This window comes from Petromyzon marinus, unplaced genomic scaffold (genome assembly GCF_048934315.1).
Source record: "Petromyzon marinus isolate PM22_M1 ecotype Great Lakes invasive population unplaced genomic scaffold, UKy_Petmar_22M1.pri1.0 PM_G_Scaffold_44, whole genome shotgun sequence".
In the NCBI taxonomy this organism is placed as follows: domain Eukaryota; kingdom Metazoa; phylum Chordata; class Hyperoartia; order Petromyzontiformes; family Petromyzontidae; genus Petromyzon; species Petromyzon marinus.
This window is the reverse complement of record NW_027422996.1, coordinates 361,648-371,884: the sequence shown is the minus strand read 5'-3', so window position 1 is coordinate 371,884 and position 10,237 is coordinate 361,648. Positions and strand designations below refer to the sequence as shown.

Below are 10,237 nucleotides of genomic sequence, written 5' to 3'. Positions count from 1 at the left end.
GTCTGCGTGTCCGTGCCCTCAGGTGCGAAACCTGAACCGCGCGTTCCTGCTCCTGCATCGCCTGCTGCCGCCGGACCGCCTCCGGCCGTCGCGGGCGGCGACACTGCACGCGACGGTTCGCTACATCGGCCTGCTGCAGGCCGTGCTGGCGGAGACCGCCGCGGCACGCGGCTCCTCCCCGCGTGGCGTGTGACAGCGCGGGGAGGGAGGGGGGAGCGGCGGTCAACCCACCTCGGAATGCAGCAGTGTGTGTTTGGTGAAGGGTGTCCCACCGACTCGGCCAGGTGCGTACACGTAGGTGCGCGTGAGCACGATGCCAACCGTGCGCTAGTCGGAGATGCGGGAGCGGGGGGGGGGGAAGGACAAAAACAGTTCTAAGTAATATTATATTCTTAGCTCTTTCAGTCAAGTCACGTTGAAGGGAAACAATAAAATAATGAAATATATAACAATAATATATTTATTATTTTATTGTTTCCTTTCAACGTGACTTTACCGAAAGAGCTAAGAATATGAATTACTGCAGTCACGAAAGCTTTAAATCAGTTGTAAGTGAATTAGTTTTCATCATCAGACGATCATTTCAGAAATGCATTGCAAACATGATGCCTTGAATAAAGGTGTCAGTTTTTGTGCCAGTTAAAAGGGTAAAACCTATTCCTATATCTTGTTTCTGGCAAAGGAGGTCTCATAATGTTAATGCTCACCCCGAGCCCTCAATACTCTGATAGTGCGCTGTTTTTGAGTTGTACGCCTTTTGGCGTCTTCTGGTCCAACACCAATGGAGACTAGGCTCTAAGAAAAGCTGTCTCGGGTGTGGACCAATCAAATTCAAGGACAGTGCATATTATTATCAGAGTTGTCTTTTTTGTTTGCATTTTGACTGCTTGTGTTGTGGTCATTGCAAACATGATGCCTTGAATAAAGGTGTCAGTTTTTGTGCCAGTTAAAAGGGTAAAACCTATTCCTATATCTTGTTTTTGGCAAAGGAGGTCTCATAATGTTAATGATTATCGACTTATTTCCATGTCAGCTAAAGTTTCCACAGCCGCGTAATTTGCAACGTTCCGCACGTACGAGCTTGTCGCCCCGGTCGCACGTTTGCCGCCGAAACGCTAAAATAAACAACCGCCGGATGAACCGATAGCGCTTACATCACTCACTCGTCCTCACTCACACTCCCCTCTCTCTCTCTCTCACTCACTCGTCCTCACTCGCTCACTCATCCACCAACATCCAACATCGGGGCCAGATTCGGGCGTGGGGGCAGGGGGCTTCAGGGGCTGCAGCCCAGGGGCCTCGTCCAGCTGAAGCGCCTCCAGAGACGAAGTGAAAAGTGATTTCAGTTGCGCATGCCGAATTTTATTCGTTGTTAGCCTTGTAAAAAAAAAACATTTTATTTTTCTTTAACTTTGTTTTCCTTTTCAACAGTTTTTACCAGGGGGCCTCACGGTACCTGTAGCCCAGGGGGCTTACACAATCTTAATCCGGCTCTGTCTCCAGTGGATTCCTATTAGTATTTGCCCTAACATGCTGTTAAGGCTGGGGGGGGGGGCTACTGGGGGATGTGGGTTCTGTTCTTGTAAGCGCACGGGAAGGGTGCGGGGTGCTCGCGTAGCCTTAGGAATGCGGATTCAGTCGTGCGGGTCAAGAGGTCACGTGGTGAGGCGCAGCCACGTGTCTACCCCAACTGGCGATCTTCCCATCAGCATCGGGGCCCCTGACTTGTCGCGGTGAACTTTCGGGGGCCCACCACAACTCTACGCACACTGCCTCCTCTCTCTCTCTCTCTCTCGCTCTGGTAGAGTTGGCTTCAGGACGACCGTAACTCCTCTCAGGACAATATAATATTACCGTGGAGGCCTTCTGTTGAGTTTGTTCAGGGCGGCACGGCGATAAGGGGGCGATAACCGATGAACGCAGACGGGGCGGTAAGATCACAGCTCACGGGCAGAAAAAGCTCGGTGGCTTTTTTGCCACCGCAGCCACGATTGAAGGGAGGCATTCAGCCGGCAAACGACAGATCGTAGCTGACGACGTATTTGCGGATTTCGGATCCGCTCCGAATTGGCGAGGAATTTTGAACGCGCGGACATTTCGTGCAACTTTTATTCATAGGTTTCAACAGTCGACACGTAACCATCCGTGACAATTACAAAAACACATTGAACATTCCAAAAAAGTCATGCGTGCACACGTCATGTGACGCGCGTGCACACGCAACTATAAAAATACTGTGCTGTCAACAAACATGTGGAGGAACTGCGTTAACCAGTCCCCCAGTACTTAGAGGTACATTACGCTCTGCTCCAGAAATGTTTCTCTAGAAATCTCACCAACGAAATCTTTTTTTGTTATTTTTGTTCACATCAACACTCTTCTGGGAACTTTGACAAACCATATCCTCGTGTATCCTTATTGTTCTTGTATAAAGCTCTCATTGGATTGATTGTAAGGATACTTGGAGCAATAAACATAGCGATGGAATAATACAAAAAGGAGGATTTACCCTTACTGGCAATAAGGCGGCAGGTGTTAAGATGTTCAAACACGAAACGGACCCCTGTTACAAGGCATCCAGTCTGCATTAACCACACATACTTGCGGTAAACTGTTCAAACAAATATCCTTCGGTAATGCATTGCCCTTTAAACTAATTGGCCTACACAACAACATGGACTCTTACGATGGGTGTATCTCACACTCTCTGGGTGCAGTGCCTTCTGCTAATAATTCCTAACTCCAAGCCAGCACGCATTCTAGGGAAACGTTGAGAGCCCTGCTTGTAGGAGAGATTGTGAATACTGCTGAAATATATTTCCATTCTCTCTTCACGTGAAAAACACATGCTTGTACTGGCAGGAACCTCCTGGTTATTACACCACCAGCCCACAGGGGATTATTGTTGTGTCCGTCCGTCGTGCATCCAAAAATGGGAGGGGAGGGGCTGGGTGGGGAGGGTGAGGAGGGGAGGGTGGGGAGGGGCTGGGTGGGGGGTGGGAGGGGTGGGGCTGGGTGGGGAGGGACTGGTCACCCCGTGGTGCCCTTATAAAACTCAACGTTTAACCTACTCACGCCGGCTTGTGCCCGCCCTCACAGTCGGACCTATTTGTGGAATACACCACACTGCCGTTGACCCTGGCCATTGACCGAGCAACCCAACGTTCCTACCAGCTCCCTCCGCAGGAGAATGTGTTTATCGATGAACCTTCTTCAAATCGGAGATTTTTGTAACATTTTAGCTGTCACGGTGGTCGCTGTTCGTAACTACGCCGTACTCTTCTGCACCTTATAACAGGGCAAATTGTCTGAAATGTTCAGCGATTAAAGGTTTCAGTCGTGAGGAAGCGTTTGTTAATAATGTGGGCTTATTAAAGTTAGTCACTGTTATGTTGCCCCCAAAGCAGTTTGTGGCATGCGATAACCTTAATGTGTGTCCTCTGTTACAAGCTATGGAATGTAATTTAATTAATCATACCTCATCATCACCACTCATCGTGTAATTATTTAACCCTCTACAGTCGATTTCATTAATGCGATGAGTGTTCTATATTGGATAATTTAGAGGGCTTCAATCGACGGGCTTGAAAGACTCCGGCTACAGCTTATATAAAACTGTCATCTCTTTCCCAAAAATGTTTCTGCAGTTTGCCCAACGGCCCACAGCAGCATGTCACGCGGAACTACCACCAGGAGCCACGGCTTCCCTACGCGCATGGCGATCAAACCAACATTTTAAATTCTGAAACCCAGAATTATTCGAACAAATCACCTTTTAAGATGGCAATTTTGCGCGGTCAACTCGCCGAACTTAACCCAATATAATCACGGCTGGGCAGCTGAAACATTGATTTAAATGGTTGCTATATCAATGTTTCTGAGCCCTCACGCTCGGTTCGTGACTACTACAACACGACCATTTAAAAGGCCCTTCCCCCCCCCACCCCCGTCTTGTTCGACCACGTCTTTCTCCGCAACGGCGAACCGTGCATCCTCACCGACCCTCCTCCCGGCGGGGCGGTCTCCTCGCGCAAACCCGGAGCAGCAGCTTCACGTGCTTCTCCAGCCTCCTCCCCCCCTGCTTCCCGCGCCCGCGCCGCCGCCCCGCGTCGCCCATGGCGCCGAGCAGCAGCTCCCGGACGTGGGCGGCCTTCCCTGCGCCGCGGTGGGCCAGGCACGACAGAGGCAGGCGGCGGACGCCGCCCGCGAACCGCAGGGTCGCGGCGTCGCACGGGCCCTCTGGCCGGGGCGGCGGACGAGGCGGCGGCGGCGACGGAGGCTCTGCAGCGGAAGGAAGGGAAGGAGATGTAAAGCGCGTTGTTCCGGGATCACCTTTCGCAAGGTGGACTTTTCACCGTACTTATTTCGCACTGCACGTAGCCAGCTCGTTCGCTAATTGGGAGGCGCGGGCGTCGTGCCAGCTTGCAGTCAGGCAACCGAGATCCGTTCCGGGTTGGCGACTCAGAACATTCTAGATTTAAAGCTTTCGTGACTGCAAGGATCCATACTCAGCTTAAAGGTCCGCGGTCTGAGCGTGGCTGTGTTTCACTCCAGCGCTGTCCTCGAGACAGCCCGGTCCCTTCACCTGATGAAGGCCGCTTGTGTTGTGGCCGAAACGTCGTGATTTTTGTTGTTTTATTTTTACCTACGTGACTTTACCGAATAGAACCAAAGAGTATGGACTCAGAAAATGCTTCTGTAGCCAGCGAGACCGCGTCAGCGTACCTCTCGCTGTGCTACCGGTCGGTCACGCGCCATCGCGTGGAATTTAGCGTCTCGTTCAAGTGGCGAACATTCCTATCGTTTTCTATTCCTGCAACGTGGAGAATGCACCGGCGACCTCTTCACAATTACGTTACAATTTCTCAAAGACGTACACGCACACACACATCCAAAATGTACTGCGGTTGTAGTAGTCTTTTTAAACGGATAAATACGTGACCGTGGACCAGATTGCGAACGCGTGTCCAGCCCGGAGCACTCTCCCCAGTGGGCACGTGCGGCATCCGCACCGGCTGCCCTCCGAGGCCAGTAGCGCGGTCCTCCGACGATGCCGTTGATATTGTTGGTTCTTTCGGTAAAGTCACCACGTTGAAGGGAAACAATAAAGTAATAAAATATATATAAAACAATACAATTCTCACGACCGTTGGTTTTTTCACACCTGATGATGACCGCTTGCGTTACGGTCGAAACGTCGTGAGAATTTTATTGTTTAATATATATTTTATTATTTTATTGTTTCCCTTCTACGTGGTGACTTTACCGAAAGAATCAAGAATATGAATCCACTGCCGTCACGAAAGCTTTAAATCAACATTTGACGCCGTCGATCTACGGTTGCCGCTAAAACGACGCGTCCGTGTGGAAAAAAAAGCGAGCGAGAGAGCGGTCACCTGCCGGCCCCGCGTCCCCACGCTCGCGACTCCACGCGGGCGCCCGACCAGCAGAGCGCGTCGTGCGTGGAGGCCCCGGGCAGCAGCTCCATGGAGCCCGGGCCGGAGCAGTTTGTGTGTGGGCGGCACGGGGCGTCCGCCGACGCCTCGGAGGAGAAGAATCCCCGAGGGCATGGGGCGCAGCGCGTGTCTTCGCGCGGGGATCCTGCGGAACAACGGAGACGCGAGACGGGGGGGGGGGGCGCACGGGCGGGCAGAGACGCGGGACAAAATGTAGAGATGCGTAGAGAGAGAGAAAGATGAGAAGAGAATAGGCATAGATTTCGATTTAAAGCTTTCGTGACTGCAAGGATTCATCTTCTTTGGTTCTTTCGGTAAAGTCACCACGTAGAATGAGAATAAAATAATAAAATAACACAATAAAATTCTCACGACGCTTCGGCCACAACACAAGTGGCCTTCTTCATTGTAGCTCTGTCGTCCCGACAGGTTTGTTCCTTTCACCTGAAGGCCACTTGCGTTGTGGCCGAAACGTTGTGAGAATTTTATTGTGTTATTTTATCATTTTATTCTCTTTCTACGTGACTTTACCGAAAGAACGAAAGAAGAAGAATAGGCATAAATTGGTGCTGGGAGATAACTGGGAGATAGGAGAGTGGAGATAAGATTCCCCCCGACTTGACGAGCACTGGCCGGCGGGGCACAGTAAATACGTTTACAAATGAATGATCATCAAAGGAGTGAAAGTAGGAACCAATTGATTTCTGAGTGGGGTAGAAATCTCGCGCTGCGCGCGAAGGAGCTCTGTCCCGATGGGCGCTGGAGATTGGAACAATCTCCAGCGCCCAACAGGAATAATGCGCGAACGATTTAACCTCTAGCCAATGAATGAAGAATGCATGAACGGGGAGTTTGGGCGTTCATGCGTTTTTCGCCGCAGGGATCTGTTGACGGGGGAGGCCACGCGGAACGAACCCTTATCGATTCAACTAATTAAATCGGACGCAACGATTGAGCGGCGTCTTTGGTCACGGGCGAATCGATCGCCGGACGAATGGCAACGACACACGTGGTGTAGCCCAGCCCCTCCCCGCCCACCCCGCCCCGCCCCCCACCCCGCGCGTGCCTTTGGTGACGACGCCGTGCCCGGCGGCACAGCCGCTGTGCCGCTCGCAGAACTCCTGCGGCAGCATCAGGAAGGTGCCCGGCTCGCACTCGCACACGCGGTCGTGCGTGGGGCTGCACTCCTTTGCGAGCCGCTGGCCCTCCTTGCACGGCGGGCCGCAGTAGAGACACCGGTCCAGGGAGTTCCAGAACTGCGTGTAGTGGCGCGGCGGGCACGGCGTGCAACGCGCCTCCACGTCGGACGCGTCCTCCAGGAGGAGCTGTTGCTGCTGCTGCTCGCTGGCCTTGGTGGAACACGGCAGCGAGACGTGGTGGCCCGGGGGACACAGCCCGCACGGCGGCTGGGACGGTGAAGGCATCGGCGAGACGTCTGCCGACGCCGCCGCCCCCGTCATCACCACCAGCAGCAGCAGCAACATCGTCGTCGTCATCGTCGTCATCATTGTCATCGCTAGCGTAGCCCCGATGCGATCTGCGAGGGGGGGGGGGGGTGCGGGAGGAGCGCGCACGTTTTGTGTTTAAGCACAGGCGGGCGGGAGATGCCGTGCGTCGCGTTACATCGCTGGTGCGTCGTCACCAGCGACCGGTGAGAGACGGCCGTGGGTTGGCGGGAGGGTCTTCATCTCCGCCAAGGATCGAGCGTGGCTGACGACAACGATGACCGCGTGGCTGACGACAACGATGACCGCCGCATCGAGATCAGCAAGGCGGGGGGGGCGGTATCATCGCCGACCATTCGATGGGCACCGATGCGATCACCACAATTGTTGTTCGGCAAAGAGACGGACCGCGCGGGGGCGCAACGAGACGAAGGGAAAACCGCAGAGTTCAAACGCGAGTTCACAGACAACGGGGATAAAACAATGAGACAAATTATACATTACTCATTGTGTTTTTTCGGTAAAGTCACGTGTGTAGGAATACCATAACATTATATTAAAACAAATCAATCACGTTTCGACCGCAACACAAGCGATCCTCATCAGGCGTAAGAAACGAATCACGGAGGCAAATACAACAAGGAGAGACGAGAATTCAACAAACCTAAGGAAAATTACGTGATACACAACCAGTCAGGTCAACAACACAGACACTTACCTGGCGGACCACGAATTTCAGAAGAGTGTTAAATTTCGTGTTCAACCTCTGGATTGAACATACCAGCATAGACAGAGTGAACAAATACGAGGTACAAGTCAGAAATAGAGAGACACCAAGAGGCAAGGACGGACAGAGAAGTGAGGTCGGATGAAACGGAAGCCTTAAATAAGAAGTGAAGGTGGGGGGAGGGGCCAGAGAGAAAGGACGGGGCAGGAGGAAACGTCGTGATTTATTTGTTTTAATATAACGTTATGGTATTCCTACATACGTGACTTTACCGAAAAAACCAATGAGTAATTTATGCAGTCACAGAAGCTTTAATTCTTTATTAACACACTTCTACGGGGAAGTTACCTTTACGTCGTGATTGATTTATTTTAATATAACGTTATGGTATTCCTACATACGTGACTTTACCGAAAAAAACAGCAACTAATTTATGCAGTCACGAAAGCTTTAATTCTTTATTAAATAATCCATTCTTCTGGAATCTTCTCGACACAATCGGATCGTGGTGGTGGTGGTGGGGGGGGGTGGATGAGAGGACGGGGATCTTGGGACATCGAGGTGGGGGGAGGGATACGGGGAATGTTTGGTGGGGAGTGCGAGGTTGTATGCCGAGTGGATCGCCACATCCTGCCGCACAGAGAGACATCAGCAGGGGACTCAAGCCCCAAGCCTGGGGCAGTGTCGCGAGCGACTTTGGCATTTCGCCTTGGCGAAACGCTACAATCACGTATTCCAATCACGGCTCCAACTCTTCATCAATCGCACGATTTGTAATAATAATAGGGTTTTTCCCGTTTTTTTCTGGCAACAAAACTGAAACCTTTTAACAAGGAATCATGTCTACTGCATTAACCACAATACCTGCAGCCAAAATGCAAACAAAAAACATACTATGATAATATATGTGGCATTGTCCCTTAGAAAGAAAGCCGTCCCTTGGTGTGGACCAACCAGTTTCAAGGTCAATGCATTATATATTATCATAGTATGTTTTTTGTTTACATTTTGACTGGAGGTATTGTGTAAAGTCACCACGTAGAATGAGAATAAAATAATAAATTGATAAAATAAAATAACACAATAAAATTCTCACGACGTTTTGGCCACAACACAAGTGGCCTTCATCAGGTGAAGGGACGAGACTGTCTGGAGGACAGCGCTGGAGCGAACAAAGCCAAGCTCAGACCGCGACCTTTAAGCTGTGTGAGAAGAAACAGAGCGCCTTGACAAAGGAATTAGCATAGGATTTAGCATTGAAACGGCTTGTGTTGTGGCCGAAACGTCGTGAGAATTTTATTGTGTTATTTTATTTAATCAATTTATTATTTTTATTCTCATTCTACGTGTTGGTGACTTTACCGAAAGAACCAAAGAAGATGAATCCTTGCAGTCACGAAAGCTTTAAATCGAAATTCCGACTGGTGCTTTTTAAATTTTGATTTAAAGCTTTCGTGACTGCAGTAATTCATATTCTTAGTTTTTTCGGTAAAGTCACGTTGAAGAGAAAATATATATATTTTGTTATTTTATTTTGTTGTTTCTCTTCAACGTGACTTTACCGAAAAAACTAAGAATATGGTGCTTTTTAATCGATTTGTGTACACGCCACGAGGCTCTCTCCGCTCGTCGCGTTCACCGCGGCAGGGAGTCAAACTTCGGCCCCCACTGTCTCAGGTCACGCTCGATGTACCCAAAGACAAAGATCCCACGGGTAGCCTCCGGCAAGACCGCCGGGGGCAAAGCGCTGCCGGCGAGCAGGGCCGCGAAGGCCGGGGAAAGGTTGCACGAGGCGGGAGGGTGGACCAAGCGCCAGGGCCGCACCCGACGAGGAGCTCACTCGAGGCCGAGTCGACCACCGGGGGGCACGGCCAGGAACGGCGCGGGCGTCCCCACCGCTCCATCCTCGCCGCGTCCCGTCTCTTACCTCGGGGGGCGTGGAGGCGGTGCGGAGCCCCGGGCGACTGTGAGTGGAGTCGCCCTTCGGATGTGCCGCTCGCCACTCGCTCGCTTCTCGTCGACTTGTGGGAAACTCCCCACCACCACCCGCACCCCACCCACGTGCTCAGCCACCGAACAGCAGAGCCAAGGGGCGTGGGCGGAAGTGACGGGCGTGGGCAGGAAGTGAGGCGTGGGCAGGAAGTGAGGCGTGGGCAGGAAGTGAGGTGTGGGCGGAAGTGAGGCGTGGGCAGGAAGTGAGGTGTGGGCAGGAAGTGAAAGTGACGGGCGTGGGCGGAAGTGACGTAAATGGGCGGAAGTGAGGCGTGGGCAGAAAGTGACGGGCGTGGGCAGGAAGTGAAAGTGAGGGGCGTGGGCGGAAGTGACGTATATGAGCGGAAGTGTGTGTGGGGTGGGGGGGACAGGGGGGGGTGATGCTCATTGCTGTGGCTTGTCACGTGTTCCGTAATGTAAGGACCAAGTCAGTCCTTACGCTTTGGTTCTTTCGGAAAAGCCACGTGACTTTACCGAAAGAACATTTTATTTTATACTACGTGACTTTACGGAATGAACATTTTATTTTATACGTAGGTATAAAATAAAATATATATTTTTTATTTTCTACCTACTACATATGGATTCCTGCAGTCACGAAATCTTTAAATAAAGAT

At 51.5% G+C, this 10,237-nt stretch overlaps 1 protein-coding gene across 1 annotated transcript; it reads right to left on the bottom strand.

Moving 5' to 3' along the window:
- Nucleotides 1-2,091: 2,091 nt before the first annotated feature.
- Nucleotides 2,092-9,819, bottom strand: LOC142917263 (uncharacterized). The gene is made up of 4 exons (XM_076061888.1): nt 9,556-9,819; nt 6,523-6,993; nt 5,397-5,601; nt 2,092-4,281 (listed from the first exon to the last, which is right to left on the bottom strand). Exons 2-4 carry the CDS (start codon nt 6,968-6,970, stop codon nt 3,921-3,923), a joined length of 1,014 nt encoding a protein of 337 aa, XP_075918003.1. The 5' UTR covers nt 6,971-6,993; nt 9,556-9,819; the 3' UTR covers nt 2,092-3,920.
- Between the last annotated feature and the right edge of the window lie 418 nt (nt 9,820-10,237).

What these genes read in the sequence shown, in the direction of transcription:
- LOC142917263 (XM_076061888.1), bottom strand. Translation starts at nt 6,970, where the DNA reads ATGACAATGATGACGACGATGACGACGACGATGTTGCTGCTGCTGCTG. An exon ending in GCACGGCGTCGTCACCAAAG is followed by an intron (nt 5,602 to 6,522) that starts GCACGCGCGGGG and finishes GTTGTTCCGCAG; the next exon opens with GATCCCCGCGCGAAGACACG. An exon ending in TGGGGACGCGGGGCCGGCAG is followed by an intron (nt 4,282 to 5,396) that starts GTGACCGCTCTC and finishes CTTCCGCTGCAG; the next exon opens with AGCCTCCGTCGCCGCCGCCG.